This window comes from Diadema antillarum, unplaced genomic scaffold, assembly GCF_040938485.1.
Source record: "Diadema antillarum isolate AM-2024a unplaced genomic scaffold, OU_Dant_1.0 seq00000810_RagTag, whole genome shotgun sequence".
Taxonomy (NCBI): Eukaryota; Metazoa; Echinodermata; class Echinoidea; order Diadematoida; family Diadematidae; genus Diadema; species Diadema antillarum.
The window spans coordinates 2,010,001-2,030,691 of NW_027271690.1; the positions used below are offsets into that span (position 1 = coordinate 2,010,001).

The window sequence follows — 20,691 nt, forward strand, 5'->3', positions numbered from 1 at the left end:
ATGGTGCATCATGAATACTTGTACAATGATGTATACATGCATACATGTACGCATGCATACATGTGTACATATATAATAGTCATTCCGCTTTAGATACTGCGTTTTTCCTTGGGGAAATTCGTTCCATTGTAGATACTGCGTTTTTCCTTGGGGAAATCAGTCAATTGCATGGGGTTTCCCCAAAGTATCTACATTTTCATCAATAACTTAAATTAAAACCAAAACAAAAACACAAAATTATATTTTCCAGGAATATGGATAGCTAGATAGACTAAAATTACACAATGAAGGAATTTTTCAAAAGAGTATATTTTCCAGGGGCTTTGGCAAAAATATAAAATGGTGAATATCTCGGTTGTTGAGAAATAGAGCTGGATGTAGATACTGCGTTTTTCCTTGGGGGGCAGTAGTATTTTTTTAGCAGTTTTTTCTACAACGCTTTTGGGGGGAAGAGTAGAATGATCACGTATGTCTTAGAGGCCACTTTTCATGTCTTAAAATCCTTTGCACACTCTTCACTTTCAGGTCTAATAACTTTTAAAAGGGTAGCGGTGCTATTTTGAAAGTAAGCATTAATCATGGACAGAATGTGTTACTAGAACATGCTCAATTTCAGCTTAATCTGATAATCTCTTCATTGTTGTTGCGCCAATGGTTGACATCCTGTGTTTTGTCCCTTTCATGGCACAGCTAGCACGGCTTGGTAAAGATTAAGCCCTTGAATAGACCGTGTACTTCAGAGCCTCTTTTCTCAGTTCACACTTTTCCAAAGTGTGTGTTTTCCTTCCACTATTTTGGTAGGTTAGAGGAGTCCATTTGTGACCGTGCACCTCAAAACGAACATAAAGTCGCACACACTGATTTTGCGTGAGGACTGAAAATAAGTGATATAGGTCAACCTAGCCGAACTTGACTTTTTCATATTTTCTGAAAGAGCGGGTCTTCTTTTACATTATGCTGAAATTTGGTATCATAAAACGGGCAGGATAGTGTGTCTTTTTAACAGTTTATCTCGAACATTTTTGATAGAATAGTGTGGTTAGGTGTGTCTTTAGAATCCCTTTTTCATTTCTGAAAAACCTTGTCCACACTCTTCACTTTAAACTCTAATAACTTTTGAAAGGATAGCGCTACTGCTTTGAAAGTTGGCACTAATTATGGACAGAATGTGTTAATGAGGCATGCTTAATTTCAGTTTAATCTGATAATCCCTTCATTGTTGCTACTCTGGTGGTATACTTCCTGTTTTTTGTCCCATTCATCGCACATCCAGCACGGTTTGGTAAAGATTAAGCACTTGAATAGACACCGTACTTCAGAGCCTCTTTTCTCAGTTCACACTTTTCCTGAGTTTGTGTTTTCTTTCCAATATTTAGATAGGTTTGGAGAGTCCATTTGATTTGAGTTATACATCATTTTAAAGCTTAAAGTCTGTTCTTTCAGAATAAGGTCTTAACTAAAAATTCATGTCTGGCGACTTTCTGTTTGTTTTGAGGTGCAGGGTCACATTTGAATTGAGTTATACATCATTTTGATGCTTAGAGTCTGCTCTTTCAGAATCTGCTCTTAACTAAAACTCAATGTCTGACGACTTTTTGTTGGTTTTGTAATGGCCTAGAAGTTGAAGTTGCACTAGTGGAGACGGTAGAGAAAGGAACAGAGAGAGTGGTAAGGAAGAATAGAGTGAGAATCAAGTAAGATGTTTGGAAATCATTAGAAGGAGAAAGCTGAATTTGAAGGGAAGAGGAAGAGGGAGGAGTTGAATGTTGGAAAATCATGGATATAGGAGAGAGATCACTCTATTCTTCCTTACCACTCTCTCTGTTCCTTTCTCTACCGTCTCCACTAGTGCAACTTCAACTTCTAGGCCATTATTGTCCCCCACTCTTCACTTTTTGCCCTCCTTACAACCCCCATATGTCACTTTCCTCGTCAATTCTCCTCTTTCTAGGCCAAACAACGATCCGGTTAAGGACTACAAACACATATGGTGTCACCGCAAATCTTTCTCCCTCATAGCAGTTTATGTCAAAGCAATGACATTGATTAGACTGTTAAACACACACACACGCACACATAATATAATATTTATATATATATATATATATATATATATATATATATATATATATATATGAAGAGTTTGTTCGCAAAAACCGATAAGTCCATTTTTGAAGATTTTGAAGTATGGTCTGTGTCATAAAGTACAAAATAATACTTTTTGAATTATATATTGGTCACTACGTAATTATAAAGGTACATTTTTGAAGTTATGGTCAAATGAAGCAAATATTTTCTTATTATTTTCTTTATTTTTCTTGACCTTTAATCGCAAATATCTCCATTCGGCAAATATGGACTTATCGGTTTTTGCGAACAAACTCTTCATATATATATATATATATATATATGTATATGTATATATATATATATATATATCATATCATACATTGCACATTAGACAGGCAAAGTATGTATGAAACATTATTATTTATCTAGACATTGGTATCTCTGGGCAATAAACGTCATATTTTTGAGATTGTCTTTTCTTTAATTTATCTTGGTTAGGTGTTAACTGGTCTCATATTCAAATCGCAATATAAGAAGGAGAAATACGAACAAATATAAGTAATCTAAGTGGATTATGCAATGATGTGTTGCCGTATGCGTGTGTGTTTGTTTGTTTGCTTAGTTTTGTTTTGTTTTCTTTTTCAATTGCAGGGCCCGTTTGGACTTCAGCCGGACAAGAATCGAAAGGGACACTTTCATCGGATTGGAGGACATTCGAGTTTTGTGAGTTATATAGTTCAAATTCCTAGATACATCAATCATGTTTGAAGTGACCTGCTATGAGCACAATCAAATAGGGAACGATTGACACACCCCGAGTTAAGAGAGCGATTGACTTTATTAGACGTCTGCGTTTAGCAAGACCTTGAGACAGATGCTTCTGCCGGTAATGGTGGTCCACCATGATGTGGGAACACCTGTCTCTTTAATCCCTCCGATATACGAGTGATGTGATATTAAGCTCATGGCCGACAGAGCTCAGACACCATGTCTTGTCCGAGTCTAGCCTGATTACTTAATATACTACCATGTCTTTCTTGAATAGTTGACAGCTTTGACAAAAATGAGTGTTAATAATGTTACATGCAATTTGAACAAGTGAGTTGCAATAACGTTCAAATGACCACTATTCTGCAACCTGTGTGACTGTTATTGATATACATGTACTATATATACAATAATAATAGTGATGATGATGATTATAATTCATATTGCACCATTTCCATTAAGGAAAATGCTTAGCGCGAATTCGTAGATGAAAGCATTAAGTTAAGATAAGGTATATAATAGATAATTATACTATGCAATGAATGACATGATATGGAAATGGTGTGTGAATGTTATCGACATTATAATTATATACAATATAGTGATAATGATAATTGCAATATATATTGCACCATTTCCATCGAAGAAAATGCTTAACGCGCACATGTAGATGAAAGCATGAAGATGAGATAAAGTATATACATATATAATCTATAATCTCAAATCTATAATCTATAACATATAACATATAATATGAAATATATGATATATAATGTATAATACTTAATCATTGACGTATGAAAAAACAAATAGGCTATTCCTGGACATTTTTAAGGGGAACGCAAACCCAAAGAACAATGTGGATAGAGAGAAAGCAGTAACATTAGTAGAACATATCGGTGAAAGTTTGAGGAAAATCGGGCAATCGATGCAAAAGTTATGAATTTTTTAAGTTTTGGTGTTGAAACTGCTGAGTAAGGGCGGACGTCCACTTGGGCGCGGACAAGCCCCGGAAGGGTTGCGGAAGCAAATTTTGTTATTTCGGCATCCTGTCCGCGACAAGCGCGGAATAACTTTGTGGATCAAGTTGTCCTGGGACATTCCTAGGACTGTCCGCGGACTGTCCGCGGACTGTCCGCGGACTGACTGCGGACATTCCTAGGAATCACTCCGGAAGAGCGCGAAATACTTCGGAATATGCTAATCGTAGCCGGGCAGCGCGGAAACATCTAGGATCACACCAGGAATGAACGCGGACAATCAGGATGCCTTCCGGACAACAAAAGTTAGGCATGCGGACAAACTGCGGACAATACCAGGAAAATGGAAAGGTATAAATTTGGCGCTGACTTTGACTTTTCCTCATTTGACTGCTAGCCGTCATTGAAGCTCCTTGTTTTGCTTCCGCAGTAGCGGCTGATATTATATTAATATGATTGGTCAATATCATTTGATAAATGTGACCACCAAAAGTCGAAGAATAGGATTGTCTGCATGTCGGCTGACGACTCATTTTTTTTATTTTTGATTTGTCTCATCTGGGAGAACAAGTTTTTCTCTGCCTACAGTCACATGGATGATATTCTCAAACTTTTTGAACCACATATATATATATATATATATATATATATATATATATATAAATGTAAATGTATATACATATATATATGTGTATACATAATCATGTTGATAAGGTAGTCCACGTGTGGGCAAGATAAAAAGATAAGTAAGAAAACTGCAACAAAGTTCATGCTGTATTCACCAACGATTTATTTCTTCACAAGAAATAAACCGTTGGTGAATACAGCATGAACTTTGTAAAGTTCATGCTGTATTCACCAACGGTTTTCTTCACAAGAAATAAACCCATGGTGAATACAGCATGAACTTTGTTGCAGTTTTGTTACTTATATTACTAACTGTTACTTATGTTACTATATATATATATATATATATATATATATATATATTCTTTATTCCCTTTTTTTAGACATGTGCTTTATCCATCGTGAAGTATATACATGTTTTGTCTGATACTTCTGTAGAGCATGCCAAAATGATCCTAATCATTAAATTTGTTTTTCGTTCTCTGATTTTTACCCTTGTGCATCTCTAACCCTCTCTTATTTTGATCACTTTTGAACAGTTTCAAGTCCGAATATTTTTTTTTCATGCTAAGAGCTTACTAGCCTATTGCCAATGAAGTGTAAAAATGGGGAAATAATTGTAACCTACTTTAATTTACTTTTTTTTTTGGGGGGGGTTCAGCTGGGCTGTCAAATTGGACCATCGAGTTTGTTTGCAACTAAAACAAAAAGAAGAAAAAAAATATTAGGTAATAACAACTACGAAAATCATTCAGGTAAAGAATATTTCTGAAATGATTTGTGATGCTTAATGTGTACTTAAATATATACACTCAGCAAAAAACAAAGCAAAAGAAAGACAGAAATTTAACACTATTTCGAGTTCATGATTTATTGCTTTTTCTTTCATTTCACTTGAGTTTTGAAGTGACAGAAAATTCTTCATTTTCCTCCATCATCTTTACCTTTCATTGTTATTTTGGGCTTCAAAGATATTACATTGTAATGAGGCCACAGGTATATCTTTGCAATTGAATTCATGCTTTGTAGTGTGATGAATTTGTCTTTTGTTCTAATATGTTGTATCATTAGAAAGCATTTACGTATGAATAACAACTTGTTCATGTTTATATAATACATTAACATTTAGCCAAAAATTCTATGCTTTTTTTCTGAGTGTACTTCCACCTACTTTTGTGATTTTTCAGCTGGGCTGTCACATGGGACAACCTAGTTTGTTTGCAAATAAAATACGAAAACAACATAAAGGAAAATGTACTATAGTAAGCAATAGGAACCAGGAAAGTCACTCAGATGAAAAATAATTTCTGAAAAGATCAAATCAAAACAAACTTACTAGGAAGTTATTGGGCTGATTTCACTTCTTTCTGGTTGCTTTTGGCACAGTCTCTACTACCTTCTTCTTTGCCTTGTGGGACCGGAAATTCCGTAGATTTACCTGTTCTTCATCACTAGACGAAAGGCGTGCCTGTGATGGGGATATTTGCATGAGGGCCTCGCCTCCCTTCTTGCTTATTTTGCGTTTCATTGGCATGACGCTCGCGGAAAGTGTCGACATTTTCGTGTCTGGATCACAAAATTTCCGCATCGGTTCCGGACACTTGCATATTTAGATCCGCATCGGCTCCGCGCTGTCCTAAACCATTCCTGGTGTCTTCCGCTTTCATTCGGGAAGCTTCCCCACACCGCGGGATTCTTTCCGGAGCGTGTGCGGAAGGAGCGGAAGGTTTCCGGACAGGCGGGACATCGTCAGGACATCGTCAGGACAAGTCGCCGAAGGTGTCAGGAAGTTCATTTCCGCGTCCAAATTTTGGTCTCGATCAAAATTTGGACGCGGAAATTTTTCTCTCTCCCGAAGGCGCGGAAACGCCCGGACATGTTTAGGACAGTCAGCGGACACGTTCAGGAACGTGCGGACAGGTTCCCGAAGGAGTGCGGAATACCAAATTTGCATTCCGGGGCTTGTCCGCATCTTGTCCGCGCCCTAGTGGACGCCTGGTCTAAGGAGACTACTAGAGGTTATGACGTATGAGTGGACTACAATATAAAAAAGATATAAAGGGAATTCAATAAAACACACACACAAAAAATCATTTTTCATGAAAATGACACATTCCATCAACTCGATACTGGCATTATGTTAGGGGTATAGCACTTACCCTCCCCCCCCCCCCCCCCCCCCCTGCTTTCTGAAAGCGGTTAGTCAAGTACTCTTTCATTTTGATAGAAAAGTGAATTGTTGTGGAATTCCTTTTATATTTTCTTTATATGTGACCGGTGCACCTCAAAACGAACATAAAGTCACACACACTGATTTTGCGTGAGGACTGAAAATAAGTGAAATGGGTGACATCCTATATAGAAAAAACAAATCTCAACCACCCTTTGGTTAGAAATAGGAAACTGACAACCAGCATTGTTTCTTTGAGCAATGTGTATTTTGAAATTGCAGTAAAGTCGAATGTCATAATTTGAGTGTCTGAAATGGACAGTTTGCGTCATACCTTTTTAGGTATTATTTGGAAATTTAAATGAGTTTCTTGAATATCTATAGACTCACATCGTTGTCTTTTGCGCTCTCTTTTTTTTTTCTTTCATTTCTCCCAGTAATTCCAATCCGTCTTATCAATGTCTTTTACTATGATTATGTTTTCATGATGTAAATCGAATGTAAAAGTACACGAATTTTGCTTTTCTTGATGATGATTGTAAATGATGTCACGGGGTACAACAGGTATATTTTACTCAACGATGTAGGCCTAATTACCATGTCGTTCATTGTGATGTGTCATTCCCATCTCCCCTTCTTTTTATAAGATGGCTCTCCTGGAACAAGATCGTACGAAATGAGGCAAATGCATTCAGTCTTTTGGGTCTCATAATTTTGTCATAATTTTGAAAGTATTTAGAAATTCATAAACCGTCGATGTTCCTTCTTACTCATCCATTCGATTGATAAGTAATACAGTTAGCAAAAGAAAGAAAGAAAGAAAGAAAGTAAACACTTTTTCAAGTATGTATTTCTCATAGAAAATTTGGCTAAAAGTTGTTGTATTATATATCATATTAAAGATAATTTAATTGGCTATCAACTTGGTAGGTCAACAAAAAGTGAAAATTTACGCATGGGTGAACACGTTTGTTTTTCTCTTCCAGGTCACAAAAGTAAAAATTGCAAAACTGAACAAGTTGTCATTCATGCGTAGGTGCTCTTCCATATAACAATACGAACAAACAACAAATTTCACACAAGAAGAAACATGAATTAAGTTGCAAAAATAAGACTGTGATCTCTATAATACCTTTACAGCCCAAAAGATCAATAAAGCCTGAAAATAATGGAGGAAAATGAAGAATCTTCTGTCAAATCTAAACTCAAATGAAATAAGAGAAGAAGCAATAATCAACAAAAATGGTAGAAATTTAGTTGATTTTTTTCAAATTAGGAATTTGTAGATTATGTTTGGTTCTTAACTCTTTATATGCCATGGTGGAAGCCCCCTGTGTGCCACGTTATTCTGGGACACGAAGGTAGACATGCTTTGAGAAAGAATTCTGTTTTTCCAATTTCTTTAACTTCTACAAATTTCTGTTGAGCTGGACATAATAGTGAGCAAAGTTTAGAGGAATGCCAAAATTTGCTTCGATATAAATTGTATGACAAATCTATTTTCAATTTTTCTTTTGAATGACCAGTTTGCTACCTTACTGTAAAGGCATGACTTTTGCATATAAAACCGTGACAGAAACTTAGAATGTACACGCTAATCTAGTTGGGAACACCGCTTGGTAGTCAATCACCACAGAGAATACAAGCCGTATGTAAGAGGAACAAAAGCGCAAGAAACGCTTTCATTGTACCGCGGGATTAGCGATTTATCGATCGGTTTTGGCGGCCTTGTTGTTGAGCAGAATATGCGAAGTTGGCACGCCGTCGACTGAGTCGGACGTGCGAACGTGGCACATGAAGAATTAAATGTGTTATGGATTCTTGAATTACTAAATCAACAGAATGAAATAAAGAAATTCTGTTCATTTAATCATCTTTATGCATATTACTTCCTATGTCATTTGATGTTTGAATTTACAGAAAATTCTTATTTCCCCCTTTTAGTTTCCCACTTTGCTTTTGTAAGAGGTTACAAAGAGATAAAGAGAACGAAAACTTATTTTTGCTATTTTATTCATGTCTCTCATGGTGTAATACTGGTCTTTTGTCGTTATTGTCATTGAAAAGGGCATCTGCAAATGCAAGATTACATGTCCATTATTGCAATTTTTACTTTTATGCCTTAGAGAACAAAAACAAATGTGTTCACTCATCCGTAAAGATTCCTTCTGTATCAACCTACTAGCTTGATAGCCAATTAAATTACCTTTAATATGGTATATATAATACATGTCTTATAACAAATATGAACTCGAAAAAGTGTTTTCTTACATACTTTCTTTTTTGCTGAGTGTACATAACTTGTTCAATCTGGTCCACTGAACGTATGCTAGGGGTATATTTAGGTGTGTTTTGTTTCTTTTTGCTAATGAGGAGGGGGGATTGACCAAAAACAAAAACAAATAAACGCACAAACGAACAAAGTCTTCACATTTTGTTTGCTGCCACTTCTCTATAGAAATCCGCTGACAAGCCCCCCCCCCCTTAAAAAAAAGATTCAAATAACCAAACAAACACCGAACAACCCCCCCCCCAAAAAAAAAATAAATAAATAAATAAGCCCAAGGGGGGTTGTTGAAATCCCCGAAACCACAAAACAAAAGAAGAAGTGGAGGGGGTCAAACCTTCTAACTCTTCCGTAGATCCACAAAGTATGCCAAGCTAACATTTGGACGTTTTCTGAACGTTTTTGAAACGTTCCAAGTTTGTTTTTTGGACGTTTTTTCAAAACGTTTTCTGAAGGTCTTTTTATAGAAGTTTTTCGACGTCTTAAAAACGTTTCAAATGGACGTTTTAAAAACGTTTTTTAAACGTTTAAAAAAAACCAATAAAAACCTTTCGAAATTTTTAAAGACCTGCAGAAAGCCTTTCGGACGTTATAGACGTCAGTAAAACCTTTTAAGAATCTTCAGAACGTTTTGTGGACGTTCTGTGGACGCCCAGAAAGCCTTTGAAACCCGTCTAGAACGTCCAGAAAAGCTTTTAAGAACGTCTAATGTTTTTTTTATTAGGTATTTAAAAAGATATTATAGTTATGAGACAACACAGGCACAATCTGGGTTTACTGTACCCTAATCCTAATCCTAATCCTATATGTGACCCTGCACCTCAAAAACAAAAAGTCGCCAGACATGAATTTTTAGTTAAGACCATAATCTGAAAGAGCAGACTTTAAGCTTTAAAATGACGTATAACTCAAATCAAATGGACTCTCCTAACCTATCTAAATATTGGAAAGAAAGCACAAACTCAGGAAAAGCGTGAACTGAGAAATAAGGCTCTGAAGTACAGTGTCTATTCGAGTGCTTAATCTTCACCAAACCGTGCTGGCTGTGCGATGAATGGGACAAAAAACAGGAAGCAAACTACCAGAGTAACAGCAATGAAGGGATAATCAAATTAGACTGAAATTAAGCATGCCTCATTAACACATTCTGTCCATAATTAAAGCCAACTTTCAAAGCAGTAGCACTATCCTTTCAAAAGTTATTGGAGTTGAAAGTGAAGAGTATGGACAAGGTTTTTCAGAAATGAAAAAGGGATTCTAAAGACACACCTAATCACACTATTCTACCAAAAATGTTCGAGATAAACTGCTAAAAAACACACTTTCCTGCCCGTTTTATGATTCAAAATTTTAGCATAATGTAAAAGAAGACCCGCTCTTTCAGAATATATGAAAAAGTCAAGTTCGGCTAGGTTGACCCATTTCACTTTATTTTCAGTCCTCACGCAAAATCAGTGTGTGCGACTTTATATTCGTTTTGAGGTGCACGGTCACATACATAATCCTATCCTAACCTATTCCTAATGTCCTACCATCTATACCCATCCTACATCTTATTCCCAATTGATGAAATTGTATCACATTCTTTTATATATCAGCAAAATGTTGAGATGCATGAAGACATGGTTACTATTAGGTCACACACACTTTAATTAGGCCCATTAACATATGAAAGTATCTCCTCCTAACACAATTTGAAATTGTGAATAACTGAACAATAACGTAGGTAAGTTTATTTTTAACACAGAAAGTTTGACCTCAGCATAAATCTTTAGATCTCAATGTCTTTTATCTATTTCCACTAGTTTTCAAATCTTTTATTTTCTTTAAATTTGAATATTCATATTAGGAATGAATATTCATGATAAAGAAACCAATGATGAACATGTAGCGGACCAAATAAAAACGTTTTTTTTTTTTTTAAGTTCATTAAAGACGAAGTCGACGTAGCAGACCTAATAAAAACGTTTCGTGGATGTTTATAAAGGACGAAGACTTAGCAGACACAATTAAAAAAAAAATGTTTTGTAACGTCCATTGACGTTTTTTAAAACATTTTCTAAAAAATCTGTGCTTTGCGGTAAATGCTAAGTCCTAACTTTGACGTTGTATATTCGTTTTAAAAACGTCCATTTTATACAAAGGCGTACGAATCCTCACCAAAAAAAAAAACACGTTTAGGAAACGTTTTTAAAACGTTATGTGTTTGCTGGGTGCACAGTACGGAGAGACCCGTTTAGTGACTCAATCGAAGTGTTTCTTTGGCATTAACCGACAGATGTGCCTCCAAAATCAAACCGTCTAAGGACATTACAGATCCTATAAGCCAGTTCGTAATTAGCTCATGTAAACATTGGTACAAACAATGACCTTTCTTTTTCCTTACTTGGTTAGGCACTTCATTCGTTATCAAAGTGGCATAATACATAAGCTTGCCCACCTTAGCAGTTTAAGGATTTCGTGTTCAAACAAAGAATGAACTTGCGTTTAAACTAGGTGACCAGAATGGTCCTTCAGTTGACATTTTAGCAGGTTTTCATTTCATTGTTTTCTATTGAATGCAGCAACTACCCCTTTCTTTTAATATTGCCAAATACTAGCCGTCCTGTCAGGTGGATGCCCTGGCAAGCACCATTTAAATAACATGATCACATAAATAATCATCACATCACAGATGCTTATCTCGGTAAACTAACGTGCCCTGTTTGAACAAATGACCTTTTACTGCTCATGCACAGAGTGGAATTACGAGGTAGTCTATTTATCTAAGACCACAAAACGAAGAGATGTGCGATAGGTAAGTCCCCAAAAACAAAGCCAAAAACCTCCAACAGATCAACACAATTGAATCCAGTGTCAAGGAGAGAGTCGTTAATAAAACCTACACCAGGGACGTGCCGTCTTCCTTCCTACACCAATCGTGCCAATACTAACACTCAAGATCGGGGTTAGCCGGAAACGATCCAGATGAATTCAGACATGTAAACAACATTCGATACCACTTTAAGGATAAGGAAGATGGTATCGACGACATAGAGCCAAGTTCGTTTGGTTGAAAGATCTGGGAGTCCGTCTTTGTCAACACGGAAAATCCTTCTCTAAACAGAGGAGGGCAACAGAAAAACACCACCGTTGCGGCACAAATTGTCGCCCCTTGACCTCTCAGCACGCGATAGGGGGGGGGGGGGGGGGGTAATATCATTCTTGACATTGACACTGGAATACCAACACATAACTGACATGGCTACATCCATGTAAACAAGCCGTGTAGAAAGTCACGTTAAGGTTTCGATGAAGTGTTGATGTGTGCACGCACATAAACAATTACGTGTCCGTTTGTGTGTGTGTGTGTGTGTGTGTGTAGTTGGTGGATGATGGGTGCGTGTAAGGGATATGTGTGAGTGTGTGTGTGTGTGTGTGTGTGTGTGTGTGTGTGGAGTGCAATTGGGATGATGGGTGAGTGTTAGGGGAATGTGTGTGTGTGTATGTCTGTGCGCTTGTAAATAGGTGTGCGTGAGGGATGTCTGTATGTGTAGGCGTGTGAAGGCGGATCGGCCGTAATCTGGCAGAACTGCGTATCTCCTTTAACACATTACGCCAGAAATCGGGTTTAAAGATTCAATGTTACACCTTTCTAAACTGAGATACGATGAGTTGCATTTTTCCTCTTTTCTCGGTCATAATTGGTCTAAAGAATTTATTTCCAGCAAAAAAATGACAATTTGACCTTTTTAAGTAGTAAAAATTACCAATTTAAAAAACTTACGCAGTTCTGCCGGATTAATCGTCGCCAAATTTTTGCGATCGTAATCTGGCAGAACTGCGTATCTCTGGTCACGTGCCCGGGTTGATCAGCCAGAACTGCGTAAGTTTTCGGCCATGCGGGGGGTTTTTCAGGCAGAACTGCGTATCTCTAGGAGTTACGCAGTTCTGCCTGATAAGCACGTGTTTCATCAGGCAGAACTACGTATCTCTTTTCGTGGTCAACCACGTGCTTATCAGCCAGAACTGCGTATCTCCTAGAGATACGCAGTTCTGGCTGATAAACACGTGGTTTATCAACCAGAACTACGTATCTCGGTCTATTTTCTGCGGGTTGTCTATCGTATTTTGCCATCCATCCTCTCACTATTCAGCGGATGCAGTGTCAAAACAATGAATATTTTAGATCGAGTACAATTTTGTTGAAATATTTGTATTGTATAAAGTCATCATTATTGATTCACATTTAATTTCATTTTATCCATTCATTTGTATGTGGAAAATAACTTGCTTTCCCCAAATGTTGTCAGTCTGTGTTCATGTTTCAGTATTATTTAGCGGCACAAGAAGTACTGCTACATCAAAAGCCTGGCTGCTGCTTGGGTTATTGTCGATCTCATGAAGCATTGCATTTGGATTAAGAATATTATTAGACTAGGTTCTGGATGTTAAGCTATATTGTTCATGAAGACTACAGGTACTACACTGTAGACCGTCTAGACCATAGTCTATTCAGGCCTATAAACGATACACTAGACATCTAGAGACTAGTAGAGCGGTACGTAGGAATCTGCATACGATAGGCCTACTGATCTCATTATCCTAGTATTCCTACTCTAAGAGTAAGCCTAGACCCTTTTGGCTGAAGGCCTAAACTCTATTTAAACTAAAGAATACTAGGAGCTAGGCCTGACTAAAAGTTTATTTACAGCTTTATTAGAAAATAAAAAAATAGACGCTAGTTCTCGTTTGTGTCGACTCCTACTGTAGGCCTTATTGTAACTACAGTACTAACGTTAGGGTAGTAGTGTTCTAACCGTTACTATCTACGCAGGCCTATTAAAAACGTACGAGAACTCTCGAACTCTGTCTACTCGATTGTCTAGGTCTATGTAACATCCAGACGTCTATTTTGGGGCGTCATTATAACAGACTAGTAGATCAATAAAAATGAGTTTCTAGATTTTCTAGTCTAGACTCTAGATCTCGACTCTATATCCAGGTAGGGGCTAAATCTACAGCTAGACTGTTTATTGGGGATCTAGGCCTAGAAGGTACTAATGTTATAGTAGATCTAAGAACAACGTAAAGCCTAACCTGCCTATCTATAATGACTAACGGTAAGACTATAAAGTCTATAGCCTATAATGTCTAGTAGTACTAGGCCCTAGGCCTAGTAGTAATGTATAGAACACGGATCTAAATCTAAGTTTCAGATCTATTTCTAGGGCTAAATGTTTATAATTTAGCGTTTAACCTGTAGATTCTAGATTCTTCATATTACAGATTTCAAGAATGTCTGGCCGAATCAAATCTAGAAAAATAGAAAACTGAGTAAAGACAGAATAACCGGCGATTCAGCCTAAGTTAAGTAACGGTAGGCCCCAGTAGTCTAGTAGGCCCCTACTGCACAACTCTACTGAGAGTACCGGTACGGTACCCGTATTAAAAAGTAAACTTTAAAAGTGTTAGTATTGGTCAATTTCTGACGTCTGTAGGATTGGATCGAAAATGCCATCGTTATGGACGGTATCCCAGATATTCATTAAACTTCTCGAGATCAATCCCATAGATCCAAACCCACTAACCGCTTATTACAATGAAAAACAAAATAAGAAGCTATGGTCAATGGATTACAGATATTGTTGTTCGCGTGACCTACGCTACCGCACAGTACATTGATTTCACGTACACTAACAATGGACAAGTGCTGCAGCAGTACTAAGTAGGCCTAAAGTTGACTGGAGCGTGATGTCAGACAAGATGCAAACTATAACGTTTGTTAGATCTAGAAATGCTCTAGGCTTAAAAAACATTAGATTGTAGCAAAACTTAATAGTAAGGCATACCGCATATTGACCTGTTTTGAAGCCTGCCAGTCTATGAAGGGAAAGAAAGTGGCAATTTCCCCCAAGAGTAACGAGGGTTATTGCTTTAGCGCGACTGTCGTCGTGTACAATACACGTAGCCGTACGACGTGTCTAGCTAGCTAGCTAGGCACTGCTAGCCTGAACGCGCAGCGCGTTCGTCACTACCAAGGTCGCGCACGCGCGTGTTAAGATATACCATGTCCGTGCGGGATGCAGGAACACCTTGGTCCAAGCGTTGTCGTAAGTCGACTTACGCAGTTCTGCCTGATTAACATCGGAAAATTCATTTCGAATCTCGACTTACGCAGTTCTGCCAGATTAATCGCCCTCTCTCCTCAGGAATTTTGCCAAAATTACTTTCTAAAAATAACTTTCTGTACCGATTCACAACTTATTTTTTGGCCCACTTGAAAGAGCATGAGAAAAAACACGCAAAACACTCAAAACCTGAAAATCGACCAAAATCGACTTAGGGAGTTCTGCCAGATTACGGCCGGGATGTAAACGTAGGTCCTACATGGGGGTATGTGTGTGTCATGTAGTGCTCGGGATGTGTGTGTTTGTGTGGGTGCGCGCGTAAATACATATATCTGTGCGTTGCGTGTGTTTGTTTCGACTTCACATTAAGATCCAGCATTTGGTTGATTAGTATTATGCTTAGTCCGGGAGGAAGGCTAAGTCGTTGGATGTTTTGTCTCTATAAGGGAGCTTGAATCAGTGACACGCACGAATAAACTTTGATAGAAAGGTGAATTCATCTGAGCATCCCTGTCATCAGCTGCAGAAAGTACAACCGCATGATTATTTAATATATGAATTCCTTATAATATTCAAACGCTGCGTAAAAAGCAGCGTTGTTCACAATATTGTCTCAGCTAAACTTCAATTGCGAGGACATGGAAAAGACAAAATGAATACTTGTTTCATCCTACTAGTGACATCATTTGGCCTTGGTTCTGCCTCCCACGCGTCGGTCAACCGTAAGTACATCGAATCCTTATACAGATTTCTCACAGGAGATATTCTGAAATACTTATAATTTGCCGTCTGCGATTATCAAAGGCCAGAAATTTAAGGGTGTGACGCAGTGCATAGCGCGTGATCGAGTGGTGTTGGCAGTAGCTTCCATGTTTAATACTTAGATTAAGCGGTCTCTGAAAGTGCCTCATTTTCAATCTTTGAAGACGTTCATTACGAAGAAACACTCGGCATTAATAGTACATTCTGTGATTTTGTTTTGGCAACTATAAGGCAAGGAGGATGTGTGTGTGTGTGTGTGTGTGCGTGTGTGTTTGTGTGGAGGGATAGTATTTGATACATTTCTGACAAACAATTCAGAACATTTTTCCGTCTGTGAGCATGAACGGAACACTTTGAGGGCCAAGACAGCAACATGAACAAATGTGAACGAAGAATGCGATATATCTCTCATTTTTGCTTTCATTTTATTATATTCTTCAAACTTAAATCTGAAAACAAAAAAGGAATCAATTTTTTGCCTTGCAGCCACGTATCCACAAGGAAAGTAAGTCATACATTAGATAATGCACTTCACTTGAACAATTCTCCCCGTTTGTCTTTAGATATCGATATAACATGTCAAGAAATCATGTGTTCCCAGATTTCTGATAATGGTAATATTGGGAATTAAAAAAAGTGAATATAATGAGAAACGGATTTTAGTTTCACTAAACAAATAGAAACTGCGCCTGACTGAAACCAGTTCTAATCAATTTGCTATCGGAGACGCCGGTTTTGTCAGCCGTTCGTTCTTATCTTGTTTTATTTATCTACTTTTTTTTTCGCAAGCATTCAAAGTCTTAAATGATTGACGGAAATTGAGGAGGTACAATCCCTGATCTCTCCTCCCTCTTTTTTAGGATCGACGAGTCAGTAAGAAGGAAAACCTCTTGTTGTGTGCTTGATTTTGATTTTTTTTTTTTTTGCGATGCCATTGCTTGCTTCGTTCACAATAAGCCAGTTCTAAGTTAGCAATGACCTGCAATGACCTCTGAACCACAGAATTTTCAAAAAGTGGATTAAAATTATAACAAAAAACACAACAAAAACAATTGAAACTCAACAGTCAAGCAGAAAGAGGTAATCTAAATGTACAATAGCATGTAAATACCGAATGAATGACCTTTGATCATTTGGTTGACTAGAATACGCATTCACTTGCAAATTCTGATATGCACCTAGTTCGTGTACGAACATTCATATAGTTCTTTTAAATCTAAAAATCCCTCTAACACTATGGACATGTCAATGGAGTGACGATTTCTGAAAGGAATTTATAATGACTTATGCTTTGTTTGATTCTTCGCCATTCAGAGCTGTGCCATGAGTGGGACGCAACCAGAGGTGGCCGTTTGATGAACTGCACGTGAGCACTTGATTAGACATTATGGCTCTATTATCAAAAGTGACCATAAGTTTCATGTTTAAAAGATTGCCATGCATAAATAGAGTAATAAAAATGCCTGAAGTTTTTATTGAATTGATACTTTTATCCTAAGATAAAACTAAGAAAGCAAAATTTGTTACATTTTGTGAAAATTTGATATTGGTCATAATCCAAAAATGTACCAAGTCCCCCCCCCCCCCCACATCCCCCCAAGGGAAAAAAAAAGAAAGAGAGAGAGAGAGAGAGAGAGAGGGAAAACAAGAAAAAAGAATAAGTGTTAACGCCCTTGCCTCAATGGTGGCTTATTGACCTGTATAGAATTCTTTGGGGAATGCCTGTTTGAAAACAAAAATATGATTTGAAATACTGCCCTTACCATCACGATATGTGTTATGAAGTTATGAGTGTATCATTGCATTACACAATCAAACTATGGTTGAGCGATGGTGGCAGCGTTAAAATCATGTAACTTTCATACATCATTGCAACCATAATATTGTCTTAAAAATAACGGAGGCAACATTTTTTTTTTTCCGATACCAAATCGATAAAAAATACAATAATTTTAAAGAGCATAAATAAATTTACGGAAATGCACAATCCACAATCGTGCATAGGAATACATGAAAATATCATACTGTGTAGATATATCAGTGGTTGCTGTTTTCTAAGAAAACTATCTCAAAGAATACTTCGTTGAATTATCATGACACTGTCTGAAATAACTGCATGTACTCCGGCAATGAAATAAGCTTGTCGCCAGTGTAAGCACGAAAGGCCTACTACCTGACAAGATGACCGCCCAAAATGCGTACTGAAAACATATTCAATGAAAGTTATTCTACCGATTATTTCTTTTTTTTTTCCAATCCACAAAGTTTCTAAATTATGTCTGATTGGAATCACACCTTAAGTTTTGTATATGTGTATTTCATTTATCTATATGATATTCAATATCGGTAATCCTGAACACGCATTGTAAATGATATACCATTTTTGTAATCTTGTACACGCATTGTAACTTTACGTCAAAATCTTGGGCAGGATAATTTTTCTTGAATTTCAAATTTTTAAGATAATCGCCTTTATCAACTGAATAAAAGTCAAATAGCATCTACCCAGAAACAGATAGGAAGTTAAGAGTGCTGAATGATACAGAATGTTAAACATAGCAGTTTATTTCAAAGCAATGACATTAATGAGACTGTTAAACACACACACACAAGCACACGCACACACACACACACACACAGACACACACACATATATATATATATATATATATATATATATATGTAAATATATATATATCGCTGTTGAGGGACGAGACATTGTTTCTCAATTTTTTTTTTTTTGCCAATAAAGAATGAGTTTATTCGACTCAAATTTTCAGCGGCCTCCGCCTTGTTCAGGAGTTTTGACAAAATGCATTAGGCCTACCACTTTATTTCCTCATTTCTTCGTGGAGATAATACGTGAATTCTCATCATATGTATATACCGGCTGTCCCCAACAAAGAGCGGAACGGTGGATTTTCAGTACTTTGCGTTCTAAAAGTGATATATTTTTTGACATCATTAGAAAGAGCATCTTCCGCAGAAGACAATGATACCAAAATAATTAGAATTGGTGCCGTACATTCTATTCTACGCCAATTTCTGAAAATGCAGTCATTTTTAAATTTCGCCGGATTTTTGCGACTTATGAGATAATAATTTGAGTGCGACACGCGATCCATACGGTGAATATTGTGTAAGCTCGGTGATCCATGTCAACAAAAGATACAGCTTTCACATTGGGCACGCGCCAGGAGAAAGCAGTGTGTGTGTGTGTGTGTGTGTGTGTGTGCGCGCGCGCCCAATATAACAGCGTTATCTTTTGTTGACATGGATCAACGAGCTTACACAATTCGCTGTATGGAACGCGTGTCGCACCCAAATTATTATCTCATAAGTCGCAAAAAATTGAAAATTACTGCATTTACAGAAATTAGCGTAGATTGAAAAGTACTGAACTAAATTGAATGATTTTGGTATCATCTTCTTCTGAGGAAAATGTTCTTTCTAATGATGTCAAAATATATATCACTTTTAGAACGCAAGGTACTGAAAATCGACCGTTCCGCTTTTTTGGGGACACCCGGCATATATACATATATCATACATTGCAAATTAGACGGGTAAAGTATGTATGAAACATGATTATTAGACATTGGTATCTCTGGGCGACAATCGTCATATTTTGTGATTGTCTTTTCTTTGATTTACCGTGGTTGCGTCTTATCTGGTCTCTTATTTAAATCACAAATAGAAAGAAATACGGACCAATAAGAGTAATGTATGCAATGATGTGTCCCCATGTGCGTATGTATTTGTTTGTTTGTTTCATAGTTTTTGTTTTTACAAATTGCAGGGCCCGTTTGGACTTCAGCCAGACAAGAATCGGAAGGGACACTTTCACCGGCTTGGTGGACATTCGAGTTTTGTGAGTCATATAGTTCAAGTTCCTAGTTACATGAATCATGTCTTTCTTGAATAGTTGACAGCTTTGACTATAGTGAGTGTTAATACTGTTACATGCAATTCGAACAAGAGTATTGCAATTAGGTTCGAATGACCACTAGTCTGCAACCTGTGTCAATGTTATTGATTTTATACATACAATAATAATAGTGATGATAATAATTACAATTCATATTGCACCATTTCAATTAAACAAAATGCTTAACGCGAATTCGTAGATGAAAGCATGAAGTTAAGATAAGGTATATAATATATAATATAATAGCATATACCATATAATATATAACATAATATATAATATAATATATAATATATAATTAATGACATAATGAAAAATGCTAGGCTATGCCCGGACATTTTTTTATAGTATTATCTAGATTAACTTTATTTTTGCTTTCATGTTGCCACTAATTTTTTTCCCTTTTTTCCTTCTGATCAATTTGATTGTATTTGAAATTCCATTTTTGGTTTCTTTGTTCTCCAGTAAGATTTTTTTTTTTTTAACCTCGCTTTTTTTTTACGTAACATGATATACAAGAAGCAGTAGAACAAAAGTAAGCAAGTTCATATTTCTATACATTCTGTAATGTGGAAACAGAAGGATAATAATTTCTTTTCTTTCTCTATCGTTCTCATATTCTCGCATTTTTTTTTATGTACTTTTCCAATTAAGAGTAAAAGTAATGGTCTATCATTGCAAAAAAAAAACACATTTCTGTTGTAATGACTGAACAGACAATAAGTATTCATCATATCGTCATCATCATATCAAACATTTGGAACCAAATCATAAGCATCATTTTATTGATACGAATTGATTCTCCATTACAGGTATCTGCAAAGCAATGATATCACAGTTATCGACCGGGGTGCATTCGATGGCTTGGACAGTCTCAGGGCTTTGTAAGTTTTGATAATATGATAGGCCAATTCCGTCATTGAACACCATTATCCTTTTTTCCTTTAAATACATGACTAGTACTCCTTAAAGACTTTTAAAGACAAGGA

The 20,691-nt window shown here is 36.8% G+C and overlaps 1 protein-coding gene across 1 annotated transcript in view; it reads left to right on the forward strand.

Annotated features, from left to right (window-relative positions):
- LOC139739684 (uncharacterized) overlaps window positions 1–20,691 on the forward strand; it is an 88,285-nt gene that overhangs the window by 14,962 nt on the left and 52,632 nt on the right. The window contains exons 3-5 of the mRNA XM_071650294.1: window positions 17,089–17,140; window positions 19,574–19,645; window positions 20,515–20,586. Of these exons, the coding sequence (XP_071506395.1) occupies window positions 17,089–17,140; window positions 19,574–19,645; window positions 20,515–20,586 (196 nt within the window). The remainder of the gene's footprint in view (window positions 1–17,088; window positions 17,141–19,573; window positions 19,646–20,514; window positions 20,587–20,691) is intronic.